The sequence below is a fragment of the Eucalyptus grandis genome, chromosome 8, assembly GCF_016545825.1.
Source record: "Eucalyptus grandis isolate ANBG69807.140 chromosome 8, ASM1654582v1, whole genome shotgun sequence".
NCBI classification, from domain to species: domain Eukaryota; kingdom Viridiplantae; phylum Streptophyta; class Magnoliopsida; order Myrtales; family Myrtaceae; genus Eucalyptus; species Eucalyptus grandis.
Genome location: NC_052619.1, coordinates 58,070,590 through 58,087,726, shown reverse-complemented (window position 1 = coordinate 58,087,726; position 17,137 = coordinate 58,070,590). Strand labels below are relative to the sequence as shown.

The following is a 17,137-nucleotide window of genomic DNA, read 5'->3' as shown; positions in this document are numbered from 1 at the left end:
AAAGCGCCACCACATACCGTATCGACTGATACCCATCCGACGACTTCTTGCAGATGGTGTCAAATGTCGGGCTGCCAAAAACAAAAAACAAAAATATAGGGAAAATTCCCAAATTCATACGAAGATACGTATAATGGTCAAATGATTGAAGGGACCGAAACGAAGGGTTGGAGGTGTTAGATTGGTGACAAGAACACCAGATAGGACAGGATATTGCCTATGTAGATTCATCAAGAAAGGGAGACGAGAATTGTTAGAATTGTTCATAGAACTTGAATAGATGTTAGAAATGATTCCCATATTTTGGAAATGTTCATATCGGCTGGATCATGTCTACCCACATGAGACCATAATCACCATATAATCAACTATATTACAATGGAGTCATTTTGCTTTTTTGGCTAGACAAAAGAGAATTTCATAGGCAGAAGAACAGCCCAAGTGCCATAACTTGGCATCGGGAGACACTTGAGTGCCATAACTTCAAAATTGTACACTTGAGTGCCAGTTTCGAAGTTAAATAGGACACTTAAGTGCCACTCCGACAAAAATCCGGCCAAATAGCTGACGTGGCAACTTTGGTCCAAAACGGCATCGTTTTGCACACGACGTGGCGGAGAAAATGCAAAAATGACGCCGTTTTTGCGTCGACGTGTAAATAATAATATAAAATTAATTTAATTTAATTTAAACTTAAAAAATTAAGAAAATTAAAAAAATTAAAAAGGGGGGAGATCGAACGGGCGGGCCGAGGGTTGAGCCCTCGCCGCCGCCCCGCCATCACCGGGAAGGGCCGGCGACGGAGGGGGAGGGTTGGCCGGGGTCGCCGACCAACGGCGAGGGCTACGAGCCCTCGCCTCGCGGCGAGGGCCGCAACCTCGCCCCAGATCCGGGCGAGGGCTCGCGGGCCCTCGTTGCTCGTCGGCCTGGCCTCACCCCCGGCCGTGGGCCTAGCGACCTCGGCCCCTAGCCAAGGCCCGGCAACCCCGGCCGACCCTCCCCACTCCGTCGCCGGCCCTTCCGGCGGCGCCGTGGAGGCGGCGAAATGCGGGCGCGGGCCACGACCCTCGCCCCAGATCCGGCGACAGCTCACGGGCCCTCGCGCCTCCCGCCGCCACCGGGAAGGGTCGGCGACGGAGTGGGGAGGATCGGCCGGGTCACGGGCCCGGCCGGGGGCGAGGGCAAGGCAAGGCCGGCCGACCGGCGCGAGGGCCCTGCAAGCCCTTGCCCAAATCTATGGTGAGGGTCGCGGCCCTCGCCGCGATCCGGCGAGGGCTTGCCGTTGGTCGGCCGGGGCCGGCGACCCCGACCAACCCTCCCCCTCCGTCACCAGCCCTTCCGGCGACGGCGGGGAGGCGGGCGGCGAGGGCTTAGCCCTCGGCCGCCCATTCGATCTCCCCCTTTTTAGTTTTTTTAATTTTCTTAATTTTTTAAATATTTCTTAATTTTTTTTTAATTTTTGAATATTTTTAAAATTAAATTTAAATTTAATTTAATTAATTTTTATATTATTATTTACACATCAAGACGCGAAACGGCGTCGTTTTTGCATTTTCTCCGCTACGTCAGCGTGCAAAACGACGTCGTTTTGGACCAAACTCGTCGGAAAATTGCCACGTCAGCCATTTGGCCAGATTTTCACCGGAGTGGCACTTTAGTGTTCCATTTTCCTCCGATATTAGCACTTAAGTATACCATTTTAAAGTTATGGCACTTAAGTATCCATCTGTACCAAGTTATGGCATTCCAAGTGTCCCAACCTCGAATTTCATAGGATTTGTATCATCATACAAGACAAGACATATAAAATATCAGTTACTCTAATCATTTACACACAGGGACATGTATCATGCAATCGATGTTATTTGTGAAACGTTTCTTTAACTCTCTTTTTAACCTAATAAAGATCGACAACCATGCGGGGTATCACGAATGGAATTCATGTTGAACATATCTTTGTGTACCTAAGAGACCAAATATGAAAGCCAGCTGTTATCTGACAAGTCCCTCTACACATCAACCTAAGAGGCATCTTCCTCTCTAGGACTTCGAAAGGGTACTTTTGGAAAATCAATAGGCATAAATGGAAAGAAAAAAGAATTAAGTACTTGGAGAGAAGTATTTAGAGAGATGTAAAAAATACTCCAACTGAAAGTTTCCTCCCTTTTATTTGTGGGGGTGGTGTTTGATGAAAGCTCTTGGCGGCCTTACAACGAATTGTTTAACACTTAGAAGAACTTGAGTTTTAAATGTTTGTTCATGGGGATGCTTAATGCTTATATAGGTGCAAGAGTGCTAGGCCAGAGTCTTTCAAGGTTCGTGGGGATTCTTAATTAGTAGCTCATGAGAGACAGAGTTTGAGTGTCTGCCGTCAGGAAAATTACGTGCTTGGTTGCTCCATTGCTGGCAGCATGCCAAATACAGCCATGTCATGAAAATTACATCATCACACATTCAAAGAGATTGACTTTGATAATGAAAATTAACATCGTAAGAGAGAACATCGATGCAAGTTTGATGGAACATTTGATTTACTTAAAGATGAGCAAAAGTGTGTTGATTCCTTAACTTATCAATGAATTTATTGTGATCATTAATCAATTGAGTTAGACTGAGATTGATTGTGGTGATGAGGTATGCGCTTTGATTCTACTATCCTCATTACAAGTTGGAATACTGTCATTATTTCTGTTAGAATTTCTTTTGGGTCAAGAAGTTTGATATATGATTAGGTTTGCGCTTTGATTTTAAGTGAGGATTGTTAGGACTGTGAATCTTTGAGGAAAAAAATAGAGAAGAAAACAAGCAAATTTTTTCGTAGAAAACCCGTCTCAAAAAATGTATAGAACATCAACATCAACAACGATGGTCTATTTTGCTGGTTGAAGATCGAACAGTCTCCATAGAATGTTTATCCGCTTATGCCCAGTGGGAATAATGCCATGCATAGATTGTTTTCTTCGAGCTGATTTTGCATCTCCATTGCTCTATAGATGAAGGTGATAGCTCCATTCACTACTTGCATATTCATAAGGGTAGTAGCCGGAGTTATTCCTCTTTGCTGCTCTTTTGATACTCAAGTATGCAAAGAAAATTTTTCTTTGGCCAAATGCATAGCATTTCCTTTATTCTACTTAAAAAGATTTGTGTATTCGGACACCGTAATTTAGATAAGCTGCTCAGGAAGTATAAGAGATCAATTTGATCCCTCTCTTCGACATAGGTCCTCAAATCATCCTCAAGGCCGGATGTCTTGTGAAATCTTCATCATTGGAGATGAAGTGATATCTTTAAAGTATATCAACTGTCTCTAATCAGAATATATGTCTATAAAGGCATACTTCTACTTGAAGCATCCAATTGAAGAGATAAGGAAGATCTAAAAAGGAAAATGTGTCGATAAAATGATTATTTTCGTAAAATCTAAAGGTTCAATAATTTGTTCGATCCACTAGAAGTTACGAGTACTGATTACAGATGATATCTTATTCCAACGATGAAAATATAACCCATACGATGCCCGTCATTCCCTTTGCTACCCATCTATCTTGTCTCTCGTACATAGTGAAAATAACGCCCTTAGGGCAATAAAGACAGATAAAATGCAAAAGAATGACACACTCCATAGTTTCTAAGAACCCCACCATCTGGTGATTATTTACTGTCTAATGACTTATTGGAGAGAGATGGAGATTCATCAAACGTTGCTTGATTCAACCGGTTTGCCAGCCGTGACTTGTGGCTGGTGCTGTGAAGTTGGGTGCTGCTGGGCACTGGAGATGGAAGCCATCTTCTCCATGTCTAGAGACACTTCTTGTTGATTGCTCCCCTTATTTGTCTCCGCCAATTTCTTGTTCCCATATTTGTATATCATGTAGAGGATCATTTGAGCGATGCCAAACAAGAATCCCAGTGTATTTGGTAGCTGAAACACCCAATTGGAACCCCCATATTGATCTCAACGTCGGCAAAAAGCATATGAGAGGGACAGATGTGTTTAAAGATTAATAAGAAAGTATGAGCTCCGATGATAGATGGTGAAAATCATTAAATAATAAACAAGTTGGATTCGGGATTTATCATTTTTCTGAGTCCAGGTTTAGACTATTCATTGTTTATTCGTCTATGTTTAGTCGGGAAAGGTCGACGTAAGAAATACAAGAATTCGTCTTAGCTTGTTTGCTAGAAATCTCGGGAACGATGATCGTGCAGAAAAAGATTCACATTCGTGGTGCAAGGTTTACTAGTGCATCCGTGTGAGTTTGTAAATCAAAGTCAGGTCTCTGTGAATCGCACCTTGTACAAGAAATCGCTGTAAAGTTGCATGTACAATGAAAAGCATTACAGTTGAATGGTTAAGAGAGTTAAATGGTACTTACAGCAATGAACATGTCCTTGACGAAGAGTCCATAGAAGAACCAGGCTGTGGCACAGAGGGTGAGGAAGAAGGACAGAGTGAATGGCATGAACTCCACACTTTTGGTCTTTATCACCCTCCTCTGCAAAGAACACAATGTTACGCGCTCAAAATTGAAAAACTCTTGTTTTGGACTGGTTTTGTAGAGTGCTGCATCTCTAAAATTATTGAATAAAATGAAGGACTACCATGATGCTCAGAGGCGCGGCGAACACGGCGAGATTGAAGGCCGCGCAGATCCATCCGACGGCATCGACGCGCTGCGGACCCTTGAGAAGAAAGACGGTCAGTGCCATCATCACTCCGAAACCTCCTACATTGAACACCAGCAGCAACTTCGCCACGTACATCTGCGCAGATTGGTGATTTACACTGATTTCCTTCAGATTTCGTCTTTGGTTCGGGAAAAGTTGTAAATATATAGAAGTTTTTCATTTTTATTCCTTGTCGCATAAATTTCCTAGGAATTATTTTCCTTTTTCTCTTCTTGCGTGTCTTCTTAAATGTACGAAACGGCTATATTTTCAAGGAGGGCTAACATGTGGGGATGCTAGAAAGCTCTAGTTATTCGACGATTACATGAAAACACAAACTTCGTGCCATGACGTGTGAATAATCATTAAGACAATCTCAATCTTGTATGTAAAAACAAGAGAGACGATCTGAGACAATAGTACTCCCCTCTAAATCCAGCTTTGAAAGCCTGTCATAATTTGCCTGCTCAAAACAAGCTAATGAACAAGACCTGGGTAGGATAACAAAGGGACAATAGTTTGCTAAAATTTAAAGCACAAAAACAGTGAGAGAGAGAGAGAGAGAGAGAGAGAGAGACCTTCTCTTTGGTGGAGGCGTAGATCAAGAAGAGAATAAGATAGGTGAGTTCAATGACGATGCCAATGGCATTGATGCTGATGATCATAGTGGCATTAGTCTTGAGGACTCCATAGAACAGGAGCAACGATGCGCTCGAAAGCGCCACCACGTACGGTATCGACTGATACCCATCTGACGACTTCTTCTTGTAAATAGCGTAAAATGTCGGGCTGCCAAAAACAAAAATATAGGAAAAATTCCGAAATTTTTGCTAAGATACGTTATAAAGGTCAGATGATAGAAGGGACCCAAATGAAGAGTTGGAGGAGGTCTTACATTGGTGCCAAGAACACCAAAAAAGACACGATGTTGCCTACATAGATTTAAGAGAAAAGGTGACAAAAGGTATTAGGATCATTCGTAGAACTCAGAATAATAAAAAAGGGATGTTAAAGGTGATTCCCATGTTTTGAATTCCATCATATCCGTCGGATCTTGTCGACCCACATGAGACCATGCTCACCATAAACTCAACTATATTACAATGGACTTATTTTATTTTTCGAAGGGACAACAAAAGTTTTTGTCGTAGGATCGACAAAATAATGCAAGACAAAACACATGAAATATCATTTACCCAGATCATCTGTATACATAGACCCGTGCCGTGCAATCGGTGCACCTGAAATGCTTCCCTAAATCTCGATTTAACCTAATGAAGATTGATGAGAGTGCTGTTCATCACGAGTGAAGTTGTTTACCTAAGAGACCAAAAATGAAAGCCAGCTCCTTTTCATTCGAGAATGCCATACGATCTTGGACAGAAGTATTTAGAGAACTACAGATATAAATCTTTTGCTCTTTTTTCTTTCTTCCTTTCGAGGTGGGTGATTGATGAAGCTCTTCGAAGCCTTAAAACAAGGTGCTTAACGCTTACGAAGAAAACTTGAGTTTGAATCGATGATCGTGGAGATGCTTATATAGGCTCAAAAGTTAGGGTTTTAATCGTTAGGCCAGTGTCGTTCGAGGCTCGTGGTGGTTCTTGCTTCTCAGTTTGTCCCAAATGAGAAACGGAGTTTGGGTGTCCGAAGTCGAGAAAGTTACATGTTCGGCTGCTATTTGCCCATTGTTGGCAGCCTGCCAAATACAACGTTGTCATGAAAATTACATCTTCGCACAATCCGATCCCTTCAAGTTTCCTGAGTACGTGTATTTTGAACAAAGCGAAAGAGAAAGAAAATCATATTGAAATGAGTTGATCTCTACAAAGAGAGAGGTTGTCCGTGTTAAAGGATTCGAATACCCGGAAAAAGAAAATATCCCGGCTACTATTCTAGCAGAAGTCAAGTGCGGGCGCGGAATCTCTTCCTTGCATGTTATTTCGTTTGGTGCCTAATGAGAATTTAATCTACTGCCTGAAATTTATCGAGACATCAAGTGGAGCACCAGCTGCGCAGTGAGCACAGAGCGAACTATTCTTTCCCCTTTTACATGTATAGTTTGATTGTATTGAAATTTCTCCATTAGCTTACTCTATAGAATTGACACGACTTAAATCAAATATTATAGATCTCGTATTCATATTACGGTATTTATCGTCTCAAAATAATTTAGGTCACACTTGTCACTTGACAAACCCTACCCGATGCATATCACAGTGACTCCTCTTATGTATACTCATGAGAATTAATTTAGTAAGAAAATTTAGACACCCATAAAAGGAAGATATGAGTTTAGGAGGCAATCCCCAAGGTAAAAGTTGAGTTGGCTATTCGCTTGTCCTAAAAGCTTAAAATGAAAATTTTCACGATTTCCTAGTTTTATCTTATTAATTATTATACTTGATGGATAGTCAATGAACGGTTCCATCACAGAAAATGTTCAACGGTGCGAAAGAGCTTGCCATAGAATCATAGATCCCTACGTCAGACCAAAAGAATAGGAAAAAAAGGAAGGAAAGAGAGGAAGGCCTGTAGGACTTGGCTAACCCTTAATGGGTACTCGATTTCTAGGACAATGGGAACTCTGGTACCTGGCGTTCTCCACTGCACGTGCAATGCGGGAGGTTTTGACATTTTCTGAGGTTGTCTCGATTTCGTGTCCTCACCAGCCCTAATTAATGCACATACAAGATGGCCCTTGAATTGCGCCGTCTGCCCCGTCGTGTGTCCACAAGATTTACTATTTCATCGTGACATCCGGGTCACTTTCTCTGCCTAGTGTCCGACTTCTCGTCGGGGTAAGTTGATATTCTTTAGGGCGGCAGGTTGGGCTCGGATTTCACTTTCTCTGCCTAGTGTCCGACTTCTCCTCAGGGTAAAGTTGATATTCTTTAGGGCAGTAGGTTAGGCCGAGCGGATACATTGACGGCCTAAATAGCACCTATACTGATACTGTCACTAATATCAATACGCCACACGTCATTTATATAAAAAAAAAGAAGAAGAAGATAATTTTAATATGTTGAGACATGTTATATATTAAATACATTTTTTTATATATTATAAATTATTATTTTTATGATTATTTTAATCAAATTAATTTGATTCAATTTTATAAATACATAAATAAATAATAAAAAATAACCTATAATAAATTTACATTAAAAACATTAATTCAGTATTTATTAATATTATTCATTGCTTTAATTTGATAGATTCAACTCCCCTTCAATTTGGAGGGAAAAAAAAAACAATCCATATTTTGGATTCGTGTGTCAAAGTATGTTGGAAGTGGAGAAAAAATAAACTTGGGGATGAATTGTGTGTCATAAAAAGTGAGAGTTAGAAAAGAAAAGAATAGTAAGTTTTTCTTCTTTCCCATTTATTATTGTTATTTATTTACATATTTACATTTTAACCTTTGATTTATTGAAATTTTTTTTAAAATCGATCTCACGCGTGTTAGAATCACGTCTCGGAATTTCAAACTCGCGTGTCGGAAAATATTATGAGATTGATTAGGTGTTAGATTTTTCAATACATGTGGACCGAATATTAAAAAGTTTCGAAGAGTGTCTGACACGTATTGAAGCGTCCAACACAATAAGAAAGCTCTCGAAAAGTGTCGGTACTTCTTAATTAACCGTTTCATCCTCGGCTGCTCATTGAGTGTTAGATTTATTGTTTTCGTGGCACAATCACGAGCGCGCATTTGGAACTGTAGTTGGGTTCTTGATGGTTCGGCTTAGTGTCAGCCAGCTAGTAACGAACTCGAACTTTCAATCGAGCCTTCCCTTGGTTCGCGGTGGAACTATGCAAGGAATTGAGCTAAGCTCTGAGAATTGCCCTATTCCCAAAGGCATTCCTATTCCAGCCGAGTTCCATTTCACTGCAGCTCTATTGACGCTCTGAGACATGCAAAATACCAACCGGACACAAGCTCAACTCGTGAAATGCTTCTGTTTCTAGGATACGAGACAAACGATTGTTGTCCAATACGGGTACAGCACCCAAGGGGGATGAATTTCTGGCGGAAAGTAGGGAGGAAAACAAAGAAGAAGAAGAGGACATGAGACTCCTTTTGAGGAGCCATTGTTGAAAAATCCGCACCCTCTTCTTCGGGCGCGGAAGTTTTTGCTAATTCGCGAGGCCGCGTGCTGTTCTCTTCTTCTCTTTGAGTTCCTTTTTATGGTTATCATTCTAGTGGATACTTCTGGCACGTCATCGCGAGATCACGAGGGTGAGTTCTTGGTCTGATAGATTTGGTCAATCGCGTGTTCCACAATCCGTGAGCACCCACCAAGAATTTCGAACGAAGGGTTAGGCTTCCTAAATGCATTTTGTTGTACCTTATGATTGATGTTGTCAGGATTGCCGGTGTGAATAAACACACCTCCCTAACAATTTCAGGTTAATCTCTCACACTGATCTTTTCTTAGTTCGAGGGCATTATTAAGAAAGTCATACACCTATTGCATTGTGCCAATTCGATATTAAATCTTTCAAATTAGTTAATTTTTATTTGAGTCCTAAACTTTTTGAGGATATGCTAATGTAGTCCTTTCAACTAATTTTTGTTGAAAATCGCTAACGTGGATGTCAACCACATTTTAGACACGATCAATGTTGACGTGGATAAATTTTACATTTTTTTTTTTTTAACTTTTTCCCCTTTTTTTATCGAGTGGCCAGCCAACCACTAGCCATAGCCGTGGGCTAGCCTTGCCAAGCCTCGCAAAGGCAAGGGCAAGCGCTGGCAAGCCCCTCTCCTAGATTTGGCGAGGATGGCCCTTATGCTCACATGGGCTAAGGTGGCCTTGTCCTCGCCCTCATCTAGGCAAGGCCTAACAATGGGAACCCTCACAAACTAGGGAAAGAAAAATTAAATTTTTAAAAAAATTTAAAAATTATTCGCGTTAGCATTGGCCATATCTATAGGATTCTTAGTGTCTATTAGTGATTTTTTAACGAAGTTTGGTCTGACAAACCACGTTGATAAATTGTCAAAAGATTTTAAAATAATTTGATTAAATTAAAAGGTTAAGTGTAATAGGTTTGGGACTTTCTTTGTAATTTCTCCTCTTAATTCTCTTTCGTATTAGAAACTAAGTAATAGCCATTGTTTATCCACATGCTTCGATTTGATTCCTTCATGTTGCATTTGGACGTCAAGATTTATAGTTAGATTAGGATTTTGATATGAAATATAGAAATTTTACTATATCCTATCTATTAGCTTGTGAATTGTAATAATGGAGCTGTATTTATGACATATATGTATAAATGAATATGAGAATGCATAAATAGAGACTATAAAAATCTCTCAAAATTTACTGCTTGATAAGAGAGAAAATATGACCTTTTACTTTTGCGATTATGAAAAATATAACTTCAACGTGAGCCACATAGTTTCAAGAGAGGAGGAGTTTCAACTCTCTTGTTACTTTTGTGAATTTTTTACATGAACTAAAAAGTCACTAAATGCGCGTATGATAAAATTTCTATTTTTATATTTCTTTATCTTTCGAAACAAGTATGAAACATAAATCCATTTGACAACGCAATTTCATTTTTCTATTTAAAACATATTTCTACTCCAAAAATAAATTTGGAGTTTAAATTATAAGTTAAAATTTTTAACTTTACTACTTTTAGAACAAAAGTGAGAAATGAAAACTCTTTTATCATTATTCACTATCGTCACCGCTACCACCCACCCGCCGCTAGTGGGACACCAAACGCCTGCTGCCGAATGCTGGACTCTAATCACCGAATGTCGGATGCCGGATGCCCACCACTTGCCACCGATCACTGAACATTGACCACCCATAGCCGAAAAGTAGCCACCACCTCCCTAGAAATAGAAATTTTATTTTATTGTTAAACAAATTTTTATTCCAAAAATAAAAATTTTGAATTGTTATCAAATATGTTTATTTGCTCAAAAACTTGTTCAAGAAATAGAAATTGAAAAATCAATTTAGCTAATTTCTGTTTCAAAAATTTTGTCATGTGCACTTTAAGGAGATGGAGTTTTTACTCTCTTGCCATTTTTTGTGAAGCTTTAGCGTGAACTAAAAACTACAGAAGAGTTGGAAGGCTTCAACATGAACTACAGAGGAGAAGGAGACGAAGAGGGTGGGCTTTCTAAGAAATTTCATTGCCCCTCATTCTTCGAGAATTAGAACTATCATGTTCGAGTTTGAACTTTTTCATTTAAAATATGTGTTCTTCCATTTCATTTTCATTTACTTATTTTTATTTTATTTTTCCATCTCTTTTTATTATTTCTTTCCCTTCCATCATTCCACAATAAAAAATTTCATCCAATAATACACCATACTATTGCACCTAAAATATATAATAATATGGATTCCAAATATATAGAAAAAATTCATATAAAATAAGAATATATAAAAATGATTTTTTTGTTATTTTTTCTTTAATTTTCTTTTCTAAATTAGAATTAGAATTTTATTTATATTTTATTTATATTTTAGGTATTATTTTAAATAGTTTATTAGTTAAGAAAATTACTTTTTATACCGTCAATATAAGAAATCCTATCCTCTATGATCCCACCTTCCTCGTAGGATAATTTTATGCAAACTATATCCGCTTTATAGATAAATATTATCATATCGATGTTATTGTGTCATGACTTTTATTTTGGATATCAAACGTAGCCTCAATATTTTATGCTATAAGTATTCTCAACTTGAATGCAAGATTACAAAGTGAAAATCAAACCCTCTTACGGAAGCGAAATAAAAGTGAGCCCTTCACTCGACTCGAAAAGAAAGACCGAGACGATACCTCCTTTAGTCCATTTCTAGCTTCATCGCCCTTCACGTTACTTCCCTTCAATATACTACACCCAAACTATAGGAGAAACATTACAATTTCCATTCACTCCCTCCCCTTCCATTTCATTCCTTTTCCTCAACATCAATCCGCTTACAAACTTTGAATTACCCAACAAAGAACAAACAATTTCATTAATGAACGAGCTAATACTTTTTAGAGCCATCGGATACACACGTTCATCTCAACATATTCAATTCAACGACATTCGCCTTTACGCTTGACTAATGGGTGCACCCGAGTTGAGACTAATGCTCATGACCTCGTGAATTTTCCAGGCACAATGGTCAGTCGGACAGAGTCGGCCGGGCCCAACATTCAGCCCAAAACAACCTCGCTGGCCAGCCGAGATTAGGATTGTGGGCGAGATTGGGCTGGTCGGGCATTTTGAGGGAAGTCAGCTTGCCCAAGCTCCACCGAAATGCAATTATCGTAAAAACAGAAGCAAATCTCATCTTGAAACTTGCAGCAATTGAAGGTTCCTTTGCAACTAGAAGTACGTTATTATCATCATTCGGAAGTGTACAACACGGAAAAATCAACTGCACATGCTCCCCGTCGGATTTAATTCAAAGAATGTAAACCGCCGAGGCAACACATGTGCGACTGATCACCGAGCTCTACAGTGTCAGCAGAAGCGTACCATACGTCGGATCCTACAACCTCCTTTCACAAAACCTACCAGCTATCCGCCCTTTACAAGTGACACTGTCATCTCCCAAACCTTTCCACTCTCCGACGGCGCAATTCGTCCAGAGGAATATGCTCAGAATACCTGGAAGATGGTGGCGAACGGGACCTGCGGATACTCCGACTTGTTCCACACATCTCACATTCGTCTAACTGGGTGGAATTATCGTAGGTACAAGCGCTGCATCTCCAAACTCCAGGCTCAGTCCATCCTCTTTGATTTCGACCCACTGTTCCTCTACCGGAAATCCGACGACGGCGGAATCTGAACAAGGACCGCATGAACCTCCAAGGCCAACTCAGCACGCTGCTGACGCCTCTCATAGCCAGTGTCAGTGGATCAGGAGCTGGGGACATACCCTTTAGATGCAGATAAAGAATGCCAGCGAGTATCCCACCGAGATGTCCAAGAAACGAAACACCCGGCACAAACATTTGAATCAGAACCAATTCAGCCCATGCTGCATAGCGTGCAGGTACTACCAGCCCGTGCACATATGTGTAGTTCTCGGACTGTGAATTCAAGATAACTTTCATGGCGAAGAGAACACCAGAAAATCCAACTGCATATTCTGAGTAATAAGGCTTTTCATAATCGAAGAAAATGAAAAGGGATTTCGCGAGCATCAGAGTTATTCCTTGGGACATTGCTAGTAATGTGGCAACCATGGATGCAAATTCAGCACTTCCCATGGAACTTTCCAACTGGATTCCCTTCCATAATAATGACAGCATGTTGTATACCAGGTGAGACTCATTTACATGGTAAAATGCTGACAAAAAGAAGCGCTTCGGGTCCTTGTACTGTGCACAGAAAGAGAACCAAAATTACAATTCTGAATTCAGATAAAGACTGCATTCGCTTACAATAAAAGAATACACAAGCACATGTAGAGATCCCCTAGTTTTATTGCGAAAGATCATTAGATTATCACGTCTGGCATGCCATGTCTTTACTAGCTTATGCTAAGCTACTGAACAGAAAGGAGAAAAAGACAAGGAGACATGAAGGACTTGCTAACCCTATTCATACACTTTCGAATATTCTCTAGGAAAACATGCCACCGCATGGGAACAAGAGGGACATATCCAAGGAGATGAAATGACCAGTGTGGGTGCGAAATGCATACGCGATAATCATCAACGGCAGGAGTTATGCCAGCTCCTAAGGTACACCAAGAACCTTACAGTTGGATAGGAGGCAATATCAAAACAAGAATATATGTACCCTGCACTTGAGCAGGCAACATCAGAGCAAGGCTTCCTTGTAAAGAGCACACAGGGGGCCTTTCATGGTCCCCAGTGCCCGATCCCCTGCTCATAACCTCACCGTAACTCTCCAAGAATTTTTCCCATGACTCCTATGCAAAAACTTCCTAATTCACGAAAACTAAGAAGGGCTTACGACCGACGTGCGAGATGATTTACTTACTTCCCCAGGAAAATTCTTAGAAACTCCAAGCTTCGTGGAACTAACAAAACAACCACAGATTGAACTCGCTCCATTGAGAAATGAGAAACGTTGAATACAAGACAGCACCTCCTAATCAGCAGTCAAGCCGATCAAAATCAAATTTTGATCTCGGAACCCCTAGAGGCGGCTCTCGCCACAGGTCAATTCAAGTCCGAAACACGAACGAATTCGCAGTCAAGCCGATCAAAATCAAATTTTGATCTCGGAACCGCAAGAGGCGGCTCTCGCAGCAGGTCAATATGATTCCAAAACACGAACTAATTCGCATTCGCGACAACACAGCACGATCGAGGTCAGCCAGCATTGCGCACCCAAAGAGGAACACGAATGCTCGATTCTATAACAGCGCGACTCGACCCACCTTGAGGATGAGGTAAGGGTTGAACCAGACGCGGTCGATGGTGGGGAGGAGGTCGTCGAGGGGGCCGGGCCGCAGGTAGGCGAGGGTGTTGGCGGCGAGGAGGCCGGCGGTGACGGGGGGCTTCCGCTCGAGCCGGTAGTACTCGCTCAGGGCGTGGAGCGCCAGGACCGGGATCATCCCCGCGACCTCCCTCTCCCGCTCCCCTCCATCTTCTTCTTCCCTTCTTCTTCTTCTTCTCCTCCTCCTCCTTCTTCTTCTCTGAGAGTGTCTCGAGGATTTTGCGCACGGAAGAGGGGCGCGGTGATGGGTTTTGGCTTGCGGAATCGGTCGGATTGCTTGGTGAGGAAGAAAGAGAGGGAGAGGATTCGAGAGGTTTCTTCTCGTGCTTTCTGCTTCTTTGCTTTTATTCCTTCCTCTCTCTCTCTCTCTGCTAGGGAACCTTAATCGGACCGAACCGGTCCGGCCCGACCGGATCGGTTTGGGACATTGTAATCGAGGAGGAACGGCGACGTGGACCGGCATGAATTTTTGTTGTGATGCGACTTTTGTGTTTTATTGAAAAGTTTTGAAATTTTTTCTTTTTCGGCACGGGACAAAAATGGTGCGTTTGGTAACGTTTCTGTTTAAAAATTATTCCAGAAAGCAAAAATAGAAAAAAGCGTTTCTGTTCGGGGAACAATTTTGAACAAAAAAAGGCGTTTGGTAATCTATATAAAATTTTTGTTTCTAGAATAGAAAAAGAATAGAAACACGTTTGGTAAGAATCGCACAAAATTTATGTTCCAATTTGTTTTTCAAGTGTTTTTTTTTTAATAAAATGTAAACTTGGTATTAAATTATCATTCTCATGAAATGCTCATCAATTTAATTATGTTCATAGTAAGTGAAAACAAACATTCTAAACATGATCATATTTGCTTACTTGGAAGAAATTTTTTTAAGTTTGTACCAAAATTTTCCCAATTATTTTTTTTTAATAAAGTGTAAACTTGGTTTTGAATTCTCATTATCATAAAATGATCATCAATTTAATTTTGTTCATGGTGAGTAAAGTCAAACATTCTGAACATGGTTATAAGTGCATACTTTGAAGAAAATTTTATAAATAAACTTTGTACCAAATTTTTGTCACGTGCATTTTCTTTAAATAAAGTATAAACTTGGTATTACATTATCACTTTAATGAAATGCTCATCAATTTAATTTTGTTCATGGTGAGTGAAAACAAACATTCTGAACATGATCATGTGTATACTTGGAACACAATTTCGTAAGTAAAATTTGTACAATAAAAGTTAGCTAAAAGAAGAATATCTTATAGATCTCTACATAAACCCTTTCATACATAACATCACAATAATGAAGTAATAGAGTTCATTGTTCAACTTCATCACATTGAATTTGATAAGTGAGTACTTAAAAACAAAATTACAAAAGTCGGAAACACAAAGTCATGAAATCTCAGGCATAAATGGAAGTATGCCAGACATGTTAACCTTGTCAGAGATGTTAATTACAAGAGACAATAGGTCATGGAGCTGCTATAAAAAACAAAAATACTATCAAATAGACTGGAGGTCCTCTCCAAATATACATTTCCAACTTTCGGCTTTGATATTGCTTTAATAGTTGCTGATTCTGCTTCTTGCATTGAGCCACAAATCGAAGTTAGCAGGACGATGGAACCATTGAATCCACGCCAGCTCTCTAAAATTATGCACAATCAAGCATCACATGTTGGCACTTGTACCATGTACTCTTCAAAGAGATGATTCATTGACAATGGTGTCAACTTGCACACGAGTAACAAGATAATCAGCCAAGCTTAAATGTGTTCCAGTTCAAAAAGCTCTTTTGCTGCAGTCTAAGCACGGATTGGTCGAGATTACTTTAACATCAAGGCCAATCAATTGAGAATGTTACAAAAGTCAAGGAGTCAAGGGGAAGTTGGACTATAAGGGGACACATGGTAATGCATAAGAAGATTAAGAGTGTGCAGTTTCAATCATAGAGCAAACAAAGATATTATCTGGGAGCAGTCTTAATGTTGTGAGGACAAGAGTGTATAGTTTCAATAGTGATGGATCAAATGTAAATAGTTCAGTTTATCAAACTACGGCAAAAAATCACAATACAACTCTTGCACAAAACGAAAATCTGGTGCAACTAATTAGCCATTGGACACCAACCCCCCCCTAAAAAAAAAAAAAGTTCCTAGAAGCTCCAACCACAATCAACCACTTTTTTTCTACTAGTGTTACAAATAAATATCATGGGAGATTAATCTATAATGAGAAAAAAAATACTAAAAGTTCACACAAAAAGGAATTTATGCATCAAGAAAGAGTTGACAGTCAAACACAGAATGCTCCAATGCACAAGAAAATCACAAACCCAAAAGCAGCGATCATGCATGCATCCAACATACACACCTCAATCTGTTGAAGTTTGGCCTCAAAGAGTTTATCCTTGTCCTCCTCCTACAGCAGACAATATATATTCTTTTATAATGAGTATGAGGGGAGTGTAAACCGATGTGATTATTATTAAGGATACTGTTAACAGTATACTTTACCTCCAATAATTCAATTTTCAAGACATCGCATGCGCATGACACAAGGACAATTAGTAGATTGGAAATTGTTGAGCTTCCTTAATTAGTTGATTAACAAGAGCCCCAAAGACCATTAACAAAACCCTATTATTAATAATGATCCATATGTCCCTTTGTAGCCAAGGATTAGAAGAACATACCTTGAGAGTATGCTGATCAGATGCAGGATGGGCAAGAATGAATACACGGTCTATCAAAACAATAACTGGCTCTTTCCCAAGACTCTTCCAGGGAACCTATGCTCGACATAAGGATAAGAAAATTTAAAATACCTGACATTAGCACAGATAACTGAAACAATGGACTAGTCAGAGAAATCAAAAGCATTACTAGTATATGCAACTCTTCCCTACATGACAAGCACTCCTTACACAACCTTGCATATTCTGACCACAATCTATATAGTAAACATCAAAACCATCCGTAGGACATGCTTCAGATCAACAAACAAAATAATTCAAGT

At 40.0% G+C, this 17,137-nt stretch overlaps 2 protein-coding genes across 2 annotated transcripts; both read right to left on the bottom strand.

Annotated features, from left to right (window-relative positions):
- Positions 1-3,697: 3,697 nt before the first annotated feature.
- On the bottom strand, positions 3,698-6,040 carry LOC104417577 (bidirectional sugar transporter SWEET9). Its single transcript, XM_010028830.2, has 6 exons — positions 5,992-6,040; positions 5,567-5,603; positions 5,250-5,460; positions 4,606-4,767; positions 4,380-4,499; positions 3,698-3,925 (listed from the first exon to the last, which is right to left on the bottom strand). Exons 1-6 carry the CDS (start codon positions 6,038-6,040, stop codon positions 3,698-3,700), a joined length of 807 nt encoding a protein of 268 aa, XP_010027132.2.
- Positions 6,041-11,968: 5,928 nt separating this feature from the next.
- Positions 11,969-14,476, bottom strand: LOC104415321 (rhomboid-like protein 14, mitochondrial). Its single transcript, XM_010026600.3, has 2 exons — positions 14,061-14,476; positions 11,969-13,029 (listed from the first exon to the last, which is right to left on the bottom strand). The coding sequence occupies exons 1-2, from the start codon at positions 14,235-14,237 to the stop codon at positions 12,247-12,249; spliced, it is 960 nt and encodes a 319-aa protein (XP_010024902.2). The 5' UTR covers positions 14,238-14,476; the 3' UTR covers positions 11,969-12,246.
- Between the last annotated feature and the right edge of the window lie 2,661 nt (positions 14,477-17,137).